Source organism: Papio anubis, chromosome 3 (assembly GCF_008728515.1).
Source record: "Papio anubis isolate 15944 chromosome 3, Panubis1.0, whole genome shotgun sequence".
NCBI classification, from domain to species: domain Eukaryota; kingdom Metazoa; phylum Chordata; class Mammalia; order Primates; family Cercopithecidae; genus Papio; species Papio anubis.
In genome coordinates, this window is record NC_044978.1 from 170,870,179 (window position 1) to 170,883,091 (window position 12,913).

General features: G+C 41.0%; 1 protein-coding gene across 1 annotated transcript in view; it reads right to left on the bottom strand.

Moving 5' to 3' along the window:
* Positions 1-2,724: 2,724 nt before the first annotated feature.
* The window catches only part of CD38 (CD38 molecule), a 73,290-nt gene continuing 63,101 nt past the window's right edge, over positions 2,725-12,913 (bottom strand). The window contains exons 6-9 of the mRNA XM_021938323.2: positions 12,659-12,732; positions 10,715-10,807; positions 10,305-10,391; positions 2,725-7,200 (exon numbers count right to left, since the gene is read on the bottom strand). Coding sequence (XP_021794015.1) covers positions 7,137-7,200; positions 10,305-10,391; positions 10,715-10,807; positions 12,659-12,732 — 318 coding nt within the window. The 3' untranslated portion in view covers positions 2,725-7,136. The remainder of the gene's footprint in view (positions 7,201-10,304; positions 10,392-10,714; positions 10,808-12,658; positions 12,733-12,913) is intronic.

Consider the following 12,913-nt stretch of genomic DNA (forward strand, 5'->3'; position numbering starts at 1 on the left):
GAGCAGTAAGTACCTGGTCAGGAGAGCGGGGGCTTGAACTGGCAATGCTAAAGGAGGCTGTTGAACTCTTGATCAGCTTGAAAGATGAAATTTATACATGTGAATTTCTTAGATTTGGGAGCAGTGGAGTCTATTGCTGCATTTTGTCAGCCTCCAGCTTGGGATGGGCCGGCTCTTAGTGAAAGGTATCTGGCCCATTTCTCTCTTAGGTGGGAAAGTTCTAACCATCTAGGATGATTCAAAGCTTGTGACAGACTATAGCTGATCCTGTTGGTTGGCAAGAGAGCCATTCTCTACCCTCTTCTCCATTGTCCCCAAGGTCTCACAGTCTCAGCATCTAAACTAGGTAGGCTTGTCAAGGAATTTCCTCCAGAATAAAAACAGGCTCAAAAAATAAAAAATTAAAATTAAAATTAAAAAATTAAAAACCTAACATTGATACAGTTCTTCATGCGTATTAAGCATTATCCTAAGAATGTTGCGCATATCACCTTACTCAATGCTCAAAATAACCCAAAATGATAGACAGTCTTATCACTCCCCTTTTACAGACAGAGAAACTGAGCTCTGTCCTAAGCATTTTACCTGTATCAGGCCCTACACATTGAACATATCTGTGCAACCATGAATCTGTGGCTGGTGAGGAAGGAAAGCAGGCGTCATGCACCATCCACCATTCTCTTTGGTTACTTCTATTCCCAGAAATAGCCACGTCTGTGTTCTGGCTGTGATAGAGTGACAGCCAAGTGTCCGCAGGGCAAGTGGCAACTTTTCTACCTGACAAGCCAGTGGAGTAATTTGGAGTGTTGTTCTTGACTAAGTGGCTTCTAAACTATTTTCTCACCCTCCTAGACAATCTATAAGCTCTTGATATATTTTAGAAAATTCACTTTCCTTCTATGATGGTTAATATTGAGTGTCAACTTGATTGGACTGAAGGATGCAAAGTATTGCTCCTGGGTGCGTCTGTGAGGGTATTGCCCAAGGAGATTAACATTTGAGTCAGTGGACTGGGAGAGGCAGACCCACCCTCAATCTCGGTGAGCACCATCTAATCAGCTATCAGTGCAGCTAGGATAAAAGCAGGCAGAAGAACGTGGGAGGACTAGACTGGCTGAGTCTTCTGGCTTCCATCTTTCTCCCATGCCGGATGCTTCCTGCCCCCGAATATCGGACTTCAAATTCTTCAGCTTTTGGACTCATGGACTTACACCAGTAGTTTGCCAGGGGCTCTCAGGCGTTTGGCCACAGACTGAAGGCTGCACTGTTGGCTTCCCTACTTTTGAGATTTTGGGACTCGGACTGGTTTCCTTGCTCCTCAGCTTGCAGACAGCCTGTTGTGGGACTTCACCTTGTGATCATGTGAGTCAATACACCTTAATAAACTCCCTTTCATATATACATCTATCTTTAGCTCTGTCCCTCTCGAGAACCCTAATACACAGCCAGAGTGATGCTCTGTTGTTACAGCTGAGATCACCGGCTGATACAATGTGTGAAGTGCCTTTTACAATAAACAATGGTTTTCTCTTTTCTGCAGGTCGGCATTTTGCATCAAGTTTTTTTTGTTTTGTTTTTGTTTTGTTCGTTTGTTTTGAGACAGCATCTAAATATCTATTGTCCAGGCTGGAGTGCAGTCGTACAATGTCAGCTCACTGCAGCCTTGACCTCCTGGGCTCAGGCAATCCTCTCCCCTCAGCCTTGACCTCCTGGGCTCAAGCAATCCTCTCACCTCAGCCTCGCAGGTAGTTGGGAATACAGGAATATGCCACCATGCCTGGTTAATTTTTGTTTAGTTTTTTTCAGAGATGAGATCTCAACAGGTTGCCCGGGCTGGTCGCAAACTCCTGGGCTCAAGCAATCCTCCCTTCTCGATCTCCCAAAATGTTGGGATGACAGGCACAAGCCACCCTGCCAGGTCTTTTGCATCAAGTCTTTTAAGTGTTGTTTCATGTTTATGTCACTTATTAAGAATCACACACAAGATCGTGTCCTTTGCAGGGACATGGATGGGGCTGAAGGCCGTTATCCTTAGCAAACTAACACAGGAACAGAAAACCAGATTCCTCATGTTCTCACTTATACGTGGGCACTAAATGATGAGAACACTTGGACACACTGCGAGGAACAACAAGCACTGGGGCTTGAGGATGGAGGGTGTGAGGAGGGGGAGGATCAGGAAAAATTACTAATGGGTACTAGGCTTAATACCTGGGTGATGAAATAATCTGTATGACAAACCCCCATGACACAAGTTTACCTATGTAACAAGCCTGCACCTGTATGCCTGAACTTAAAATAAAAGTTTGAAAAAAAAGAATCACACATTTTGTTGTCATTATGTTAAATCCTGCGAGATCTCAAGGTGAGTCTCTTTCATAGAGAATAAAAGATGTGTCATGTGATTCTCGAATGTGAGACTCCTACTGAAAAGCAAACAACATTCTTCTTCAATGTGTTGAAGAATAAAGAGGTGTGGGTAAGGACTTTCAGGTCTTTGTAGACAGCAGCACTGGACTCTTGTTGGCATCTATTTCCACTTATTCCACCAGTGAGACACACCAGGACAGTGACCCATCCTTTCCCCAGCTACCTAACTCACTCAATCGTGGGGTGCAGTAGGTTGGAAGTCCTGTTGTCTTCAGCAGTGTGCCACCCACTGAATATGTCCCTTAATTCTTTCAAGCCCGGAGACAACTCCTTTTAAAAGAATTATTCAACATGGCTCTTTATTATACTTTTATTGTTTGTATAATTCATTTTTGTCTGTTACAAATATATTTCAAACTAAAGAGTCACAGATGTTAATAAACTTGCCCAATGCATCACCTGCCTCTTAATTCCATAGTTTCCACTGCATTGTGCTACTTGCATTCTGATTAGAGAATGGTAATGTGTGCCTCTCTGAATCAAGTTCAAGAGTAAATGCCCTGTTAGGGGATAGTCCAAAGTCTGTTGTGCTTTTGTGTGTGAGCTAAGGCTAAGCTAATCACCACCTCTCTGGGCAGCACCTCTCAGCTGCCTACTGAGTTCTTGGTGGATTGCTTAAAATATATATTAAAATGATGACCTTCATAGTATAAGTAAATTAATTGCTTTGTTATTCTAAGAAAAACTGTGGGAAAATATTTGGATTAGCAATGTGTTGATAAAATGACCCAAAGTTATACAGTATTCTAGGTGTACTTTAATATTTTACTTTATACAATTTTTATCTGTCATACATAAAAATTATCCAGCACATATAACGACTTGCCTTTTAAAAACCCACAAAAGCAGTTTTTCTGTGCAGTATGGAATCTTCCTGAGAAACTTAAGTTACAGATTTAGGAATTGTTCTAAGGAGGACTAAGGCACCAAGAAGTAAGTCGAGGCTGTCCCCCTTGTATCACAGTGTGCAGACAAGGGTTGAGCTTCTTCCAGACAAGAGCTACAAAAGGCACAGAAAGTTGCCAAGACAAAGCCAAAGAAACAATGTGTTTTGCCAAAATATTTGATAGCTCTTCCAGTTACATGAGAGACCTGGACATGGCACTAAACACGTTGACACAAATGATGACTCAGGGCTAAAGTAGACCTACTGAATACTGCAATTACTGTGGATTGAGAGACACCGTTTTTGTAACAGGAAAGTATATATACAGTCATGTGCCGCATAACCACTTTTCAGCCAATGATGGACCAAATGATGGACCACATATATGATGATGGTCTCATAAGATTATAATACTGCATGTTTACTGTACCTTTTCTATGTTTAGATACACAAACATTTACCATTGGGTTAAAATTGCCCACAGTATTTAGTACAGTCACATGCTGTATAGGTTTGTAACCTAGAAGCAATAGGTGACACCATGTAGCCTGGGTGTGTAGTAGGCTATACCATCTAGGTTTGTGTAAGTACACTCTTATGATGTTCACATAATGACAAAATCATCTAATGATGCATTTCTCAGAACATATTCCCATTGTTAAGTGACAGAAGATGTATACAGGCATGTGTGTGCGTGTGTTTGTATATATATCATACGGCTGTATACAGGCACGTGTGTGTATGTGTGTATATACAGTCATATGCACTTATGTGTGTGTGTGTGTGTGTGTGTGTGTGTCTTTTCAAGTATTCCATCTGAAATCAAAGGACTATATTTGAAAATATGTCTCAAACATTATAAGGTCAAGAACCATTACAATAGGAAAATGGTGAGCCTTAGGAACTTAGAAAAGGGGCATTAGGGCCCAGGTCATTCCCACAGCCTTTGGGTAAGCATGATGGTGGGTGAAAGTTAGGATGGTAACAGAATTTTCTACAGCAAATGAGAATGGAGTAGGGAGACAGTGAGTAGTAGATTTACAAGTAAAATATGAGGCGTATGAGCAACCAGTAATCCAGTAGAGAAGTCACTTATAAGAAGAGTAATACATATTGTGAGGGAGTATTTATACATGTAGGTCAGAAAGTCCTTCGGGTCAGAGATGGCAAAGATACCCACGTTGGAACTACAGGGGGAAAGGAGGTAGAGATGAGGCATCGTGATAATGAAGATAGACATACAAGGTCCTGCACGGAGAAAAGAGCACCCAGCCCCTCACCACCTCTGTAGCTCCCTGGGGCCCTCTACAGCACGGTGCAAAAACCTTGTGACCAGCCTCCCCTAAGGTCTCCACTGGCTCTGAACTTGAACACTCAAATGAGTCTTCTTAGGGGAAATTTCAAAAATTGGTTTCTAATATTTCCATTTCTTGTTTGGAAGGGGATGTGATCCAGGCAGCCACTTCAAGGGGTATCCTGTTGAGCAAGGACACGATGAGCCCAGAAAGCAGCAACCAAAGTGGAAAGGGTCTTAAGAGGAAAACTGCCAGGTCACCAGGTAGACTGACCAGGCCCCATTTCTGAAGACATTCTGCAGGGGGAGCTAATGGCAACTTTGGGCAAGTCTGAATGTCACTCAGAACTGGTCCCAAACTCCCATCCTCATGTCGAGCCAAGACTAAACGTCCACGAGGATGTCTGCAAGGGGAGAAGGGGCTATTGAAGAATCCCTGGACCGACCATGGTGGCTACAGCTACAAAGGCTCCTGTGGGAAACTGGATTGTCAAGCAGGGGAGGTAGAAAGGAAGCAGCACTGTTGAGTGCTTGCTTATTTAGGAAGCTCTGTGCTGGACTCCATTTTTGCTGTCATCTTTAGTACTTACCACATTTTAACAGGGGAAAGTTTTGTAATCCTTATTTGAGTGGCAAGGACGCTGAAGTTCAGAAAGTTTAGGTATTTTGGTCAAGATGACAGCATGATGTCAAAATATGAATCCAGAAATGCCTGACTCCAACATTTAGGCTATGTTCAATAAATTGTGGTCATTCCCCGAAGGAGTCTCAAATTAACTTATTAATTCTTTATTCCACACATATGGTTTATTTTATTTATTTTTGGTTTTTTTGAGACCAGGTCTCACTCTGTCACCCAGGCCGGAGTGCAGTGGTGTGATCACAGCTCACTGCAGCCTCAACCTCCCAAGCTCAAGCAATCCTCCCACCTCAGGCTCTGGAGTAGCTGGGACTACAGGTACACAACACCATAGCCAGGTAATTTTTTTAAAGAAATAATGTCTTACTGTTTTGCTCGGGCTGGTGTAAAAACTCCTGAGTTCAGGCGATCCTCCTGCCTCGGCCTCCCAAAATGCTGGGGATACAGGTGTGAGCCACCATGCCTGGCTTGTTTTTTTCAAAACTAGAGAATCTCCAGATGTTAAAAACTAAGCACATATTTCTATATAACAATGCACTGAAAGATATTTTTAACTGAAGGATAATAAAGAGAGGCATATCAAAACATAAGAGCTGCAGCTAAAGCAGAGCTCAAAGGAAAATGTATCGTCCTAAAATCTATGTATACAAAAAGAAAACAAGCTGCAGGATCAATGATCTAAACTTCCATCTCAAGAAGCTGAATAAGTAAATCTACCCAAAGAAATTAGAAAGCATTTCTATGTTTCCAATGATAAAGGGAGAGCAAAACCCAATTAAATAGAAAAAAATCAATGAAGCTAAAGCTTGGTTCTTTGAAAAAGTAATACAATTGTTAAAGCCCTCAAGCAAGGTTAATCCATGAAAAAAGAGAGAAAACATAAGCTACCAGTATCAGGAACAAGCATATTTTAACTGTATACTACATATATAAAACACTGAGCATGAAGAGGAGGAGGAAGACAGGGGAAGAAAAACGTGTTTTGGAGCCATCCAGAAGAATTACATTCCAGATTCCATTCTAGTCAATTTAATCCAACATGCATTTGTTGGAAGAGAATAGAAACTACTATTAGTTTGGTATGAAAGACCTAGAAGGAAAAAGCACATGAATTTTGGAGTTGGACAGAGTTGAGTTCAGATTCAGTCTCTAGCCTGATACTAAATGTAGGACTTACAGCAAATTATTAGGTTGGTGCAAAAGTAATTGTGGTTTTGCCATTCCTTCCAACGGCAAAACTTGCAATTACTTTTGCACCAACTTAAATATATAACCTCTCTGAGTTCCTATTTTCTCATCTAAAAAATGAAATAATACCAACCTCACAGCACTGTTGGAAGGGTTAGAGGTAAAGCACCAAGTATGTGGGCAGCTTATATCCTACAGAGTAATTTTCACCAACATCACCCATGGCCATGAAGTCTATGGTTTGACTATCTGTAGGAAGGGTACAAAAATACGTCATGCAACAAGGTCATTCATTTGGAAATGTAATGCTTTCTGAAAAACTTGAGCATTCGTTTTTCTTCACTTGACTGTTCTAGTAAGAGAGGTTTGGTGTGGTCACTTTTCAGTAGAAAGGATGTTACCAACATATAAACAACATAAAAGGATCACATGAGAATCAAATGAATTAACTTAATACACAATTTTCATTCTAATCTTATACAATAATTTGTCTTGACGATTGATAGTCACAATAAAAGCTATGCTGATGATACAAGTTATTTTAAGACTTTGGGGAAAAAGGCTTCCATCTCTGGCGTTGACCTTATTGTGGAGGACCCTCCAAAATCTTCAGCTCTGCACCAGCAAGTAGGCCAAGTTATGTATTGTTGACATAAACCACAAGGAGTCAAGGAGCTAAAACCACCATGGCAACTGGCTCAGATCCCAGATAGGCAAGAAGAATCCTCAGGATTTTTCACACACTGAAGAAACTTCTCAGGTCTGTGACAAGAAAGCAAAGAAGGAAATCAAGAGGCCATAGGATACATCTGTGGTCCAATTCGCTAATGGAGGAAGCCCCTTTTTTAGCGACGACAAGATGCACAGACCACTGAGCATCCATACAAACTCCTCTCCTGCAGTGACATGTCAGGAGGGAAGCTGTCCATGTCAGCTGGTGGTCAAAAAACAGCAGGAGCAGCAACCAAGGCCAGGGACCCCCACAGCTTCTGTGGCTAATTTGCTTTCCTCTCTTCAGAAGCTTCCTGAGGCTGAGTATTGAACCCAGGGTCAGAGGCAGAGGTTATAGACTATCTGGGAAAAAGCTGGAGACCCTCAGCAAGGGGACCAAACTTGCTTTGAAACAAACCTTAGATAAGTACCTACCAGGTGAATGACTCTTATTTGCATAAAAATTAGCTAAAGCAACAGGAGCCAATGGGAGTGGCTGGCACGTGAATAGGGGGATGGTGGATAGTGAGGAATGGGGTTCTTTAAATTTGATTTTGCTAAATATGAGCCAAGGAAGAGAGAGATCCTCAGAAGCAGCTGCCAGCACCCCTGGGCTTCTGGAAGGAAGAGGTGTCAGAACCTGCCCTTGTGATGGATCGCCTTAGGCCCATCCCTAGTCAACTGTTATGACCAGCTGGACACAGCAGCTCTAAGTATAGACTTACTCCATCCTCACCAATACGGTAACCTGGGATCCCCACATGAAGACATCCTAGGAACACAAAGTATCATCTTTATTAAGGAAATGCTGCTATAGAAAAGAAATCTTTCTAAGACTATTTAGGATTTTTGAAGCTACCTTTGCTTTATATTAAATGAGGAGAATGTGAGTATGTTTATTAATTCTAGTTTCTAATTGAGAATTCAGTTTTGGAAAAGAAGTAGCAATTATGCTGTCAAGATGATCTCTCTCCATGACCATGTAAGTATTCATATCCAATATCCCCATAAAATGGACGCGCCCTGTGTTTTGAAGCAACATAAAAGAATTAATGTACCCTCTAGGGTTTTTTTTTTAAGCGCCACTAGAGGGCACTAGCCAGATAAAGCACGCTGACCATTTGCTAATTTTATGATATCCAAAAAAAGTATTGTTACCTTCTGTTCATTCCACTGGTTAAAACATATAAACATGTGTTAAGAAATTCCATATACATCGTATCAGGACCATGAGTGTGTATATTTAAAAAAAAAGAGTCTTGGAAATATACATGTTAATAGTGTTTGTCTCTGAGTGATGAAATTTATTAAGGGGTCAATATTAGAGGCATTAGGAAGTCTAACCTGTATAGGTCTTTTTTTATATATATATATAAAATATATACACACATATATAATATATATACATATATAATATATACACACATATTATATATATACATATATAATATATACACACATATATTATATACATATATAATATATACACATATATATTTAATTATACTTCTGTTTAATTATTAAATAATCACACCAAAACAGCTAGACAGAAGTTTGCTAAAGTTAGAAGGTGTGTTTGGGATGGAGAGATTTAAACTACAGTCTATGTCTGTGTCCATGACATTCACCCTGGGCTCCCCTAGAGACAAACAACTGTTCTTCAAAGCCACACGGCAGTTAGACACCACAAGGGGTCCTGCCAGTCCAGTCATTCAAAGAGTCATACTGACTATATTACAACTTCATGGTCAGAGAAAAGGAGCAGTGATTTCAAAGATGATCCCCAAGTTTAAAGTCACATGATCTGATGCTCTGAATAACAAATGTTGGCTTATAAATGACCTGGTTCCCATATGGGCCACTGTCTGTACAAGTCCAAATGGAAGCCATGCCCATATTTTCTTTCCAGATGGAGAATGAGTGAGCTCACTTGGAGCCTACAGCAGACACAAAAGAGGGGAGTTGATGAATTATAATATAAAAGTCTTCTGGCCATTTATGAGAAAAAGGTTAATGTTTAATAAGACAAAAAAGATAAAAGAGTATTGGGGATAAGACCATCTTTATTTTCCAGCCTTTGTCTAGGTTTCTACTATTCTATTTTCTCCATGCAACATATCTTTGAACAGCTTAGACTGGTCAGATATCTGCAAGATTTCTTTTACACTTGCTCCTTCATTCATTCTTTCTGTTTTCCTGTGTAACTGCTGTAGAATGCTCATGGCCTTTTCTGGCAGTTTCCAGATAGAAGCAAGCTGACTGATCGGGAATTCCGGTCATTTGGGAAACAAAAGCCATCAGTAGAGTCCCCAGAATCTATCTTTCTGCTTTTTTGATATGGTTAGTGGGAGAAGGTAGTGACATGGAGACAGGAACAATATTCTAGCATCTCAGCTTCTACCTCCTTTGAACAGCTTTTCCTCTCTCTGCATCAATCTTGTTCCAAGCTATTACATGTGGGAAAATCTCCAAAGATGCTTCTACCAATGAGTCCCTACCTACACCATTGGTCACAACTGCTTAAAAGTGAGTGAGGGGTCTCAGTTTTGAAACTAGAATTATAGGTGACTTTTAGAAATATATATCTATCTGTAATTTTAAACTGTTTTCTAATAAATGCAAATTATTAGAAACAATTTTTTAATTTTTTTTTAATTTAAAAAAGATAGATCTTGGTAGACTGCCATGTGACACCTTATCAGGTGTTAGGCATCTGTGCTCAGATCCAACTAAGGAAGTGTCACATGCAAAATGATGTCAAATCACAAGCATTTTACAACTTGGAAGAAAGGGCTTAGCAAAACATTCCCTTTCTCCCCTGAAACCTAGTAGGCCAGTGAACCCTGGGCTGGGCCACTCACACTGGGAATCAGAAAATATGCCGTCAAAGGTGGTGTCAGCCTTAGAGGCAAGTCCTACTTGGGACCAGTAGAGACGGATGAGGAAAGGCGGCCAAGTGAAGGCCACTAGCTAGGATACCTTCTGGACTAGGCTTGGAAGGCGGGACAGAGATCACCAGAGGTTGCCATCTGTGATCATCATCAAGGCCCAAGAAAGATTCACACAGCCCTCCAAACTCAGAGGAGGCTGAGGAATAAAGGACATTCTACAGTTGACAAGACAGTCGTTTTTTCATTCAAGAAGAAATTAATTACCTGTAGATATTCTTGCAGAAAAATCTAATATTCCTTTTGCTTATAATCGATTCCAGCTCTTTTATGGTGGGATCCTGGCATAAGTCTCTGGGGAAGAAAGAAGAAAGTATTAAAATTACAAGATCTCACAAACATTTTTGGAGTCTCTCTGTTTCTGTAGCAGGCCCTGGACAAGGCCCTTGGATAAAGAGGCAAAGTAGAGGCCCCGCCTCTAAGAGCTCCTGGGTCAGCAGGGGAGCTGAAATGTCAAGCAGTTAAATATCGTTTGTGGAGATAAAGTTAAGAGGCTGTTGAGATTCATGTACATTCATTTCCTGAGTCAGTTTGTTCCCAATGCGTTCTTGTGACTGTGGATTCTTTTGTGGACTGATTCATAAAATAACCCTTGGGTACAAAGTAGTAAGATATACCTGGAATCTTCTCTTCCACCATGTATCACCCAGGCCTCTAGTGCCTGAACCTTCTCTGGTTGCAAATTATGGACTTCCACACTCCCAAAAGTGCTAAAACAGAAGAAACAAAGAACCGCAAACGTCAACCCCAAACAAAAGCATCCACGCCCCCACTTAAAAATCAGCAGGCAGAAAGGCACTGGCTAGGACCTATCCTTTGGAGTTGACGCATCAAATTGCAAATCAATAACCTTTTCTTATTCAGCATGACCCTTGGTTAACAAGATTCTCAAAATAAAATTCTTAAGTTGTGCATTAATGTTGATTCTTTAAATATCTGCTATTCGAAGAGTGGTCCTTAGACTGACCTAATGAACATCACCTGGGATCTCATTAGAAATGTAGAATTTCGGCCAGGCGTGGTGGCGCACACCTGTAATCCCAGCAATTTGGGAGGCCAAGGCAGGCAGATCATGAGGTCAGGAGATTGAGACCATCCTGGCTAACACAGGGTGAGACCCTGTCTCTACTAAAAATACAAAAAATTAGCCGGGTGTGGTGGCGGGTGCCTGTAGTCCCAGTTGAGGGAGGCTGAAGCAGGAGAATGGCGTGAACCCGGGAGGCAGAGCTTGCAGTGAGCCGAGGTCACACCACTGCACTCCAGCCTGGGCAACAGAGTGAGACTCCGTCTCAAAAAACAAAAAAAAGAAAGAAAGAAATGTAGAATTTCAGCCACCACCACCTGCTGAAATGATCTGCAGTTAAACAAGCCCCACATGATTCATATGCTCAGTGACGTTTGAGAGGCAATGCTTTGAAAGACTATTGTGGCCTGCCCTAATCCCATTCCTAAACTCTTCCCTGTTAGTCTCTGACAACTGACACTCCTGTTGCAAGTACTTGAACCACAACATCAGATTATAAAATTCTGCAATGTTAATGCTTTTACCCAAAAAATTTGGGATCAGAAGACAAAAGGATAAATGCTTCCTTGTAGAATTAAATATTAAAACAGGAGAGAAGAAAAATTAATTTGGGGCACCTAGAGTTTACAAGGCAAATTAATATATGCTTCCTCCTTTCAGTCAGCCTTAGGTGGGATTAGAGAACAAAAATTAGAGAACAAAGGCCAAAAAGGCAATCAGTGTAGTAAAAACTGTAAGTATAGAAGGAGATCAGACAAGAAAGGCACAGGTGTGGCCAGATTCAGTGGCGAGGATCATTTTTAAATGAGAATAATAGCTGATTCGCATTGAGCACTTTCTCTGCTGTCAGGCACAGAGCTCAGCAATTTTCATCTGTTGTCTCAGTTAATCTTCCCATCACTATCAACTCTTCAGGTACATATACAGGGGCTCACAGAGGTTGACTGCCCTGCTTAAGGTCACACAGATAGTATGTAATGACCTCTAGTAATTGCTTTTAACCACTACAGTACATTGCTGACAATGTCTGCAAAAAGATAGTGAAGGCCAAGAGCCCAGCACAGTTCCCAATTTCCCAGTAGTAGTTTTACTACTGAACTGGGGTACACAATTTTCCTGGAGGAGAGGAGAGTCAAGGCAGGTCTTCATGGATGGCGAGGATTTAGACAGAAGGGAGCAGGGGAAGTAGGTCATATGGGGGAACTGTGTGAACAATGGTGAGCAACAGGTAGGGTGGAGTGTAACGGCAGAGAAAGCTGAGAAAATTACACCAGGACTGGAAAAGTTAAGAGCAGGGGCTAGATGTAGTGCAGTGGTCATTAGAACCTGGTAGATGATTTTTGGCAAAGGAGAAATCAGACAAACACATTGACTTAGAAGAAACTCTCTCCACAGAATTCAAAATTTTTACCTTTTTTAGCCCAAATCTTCAGAACTGACCTGAAACATGAAAAGCATATTCTTTCTAGAGATAAAATATCCACTGTGATATTTGCAGCATGATACTTGCAAACAAGATGCAAAATAAATGTGTTACCTGTTTTTGTCAAAGATTTTACTGCGGGATCCATTGAGCATCACATGGACCACACCACAGGCAGTTTCTGCAAACTTAAAAAAACAAAAAGCTCACCATTCATCATGCAAACTTAATCACAAACCTCCAGCAGTTTCATTCAAAACAATACTTAGCAATAGCTGGTTAAGGAAGGATATTCTATATGGTTTTAGCACAGGAATGTCAGGTCTACACAATTTTCATTCCAAGCCATTGGACAGATTATGCTTCATA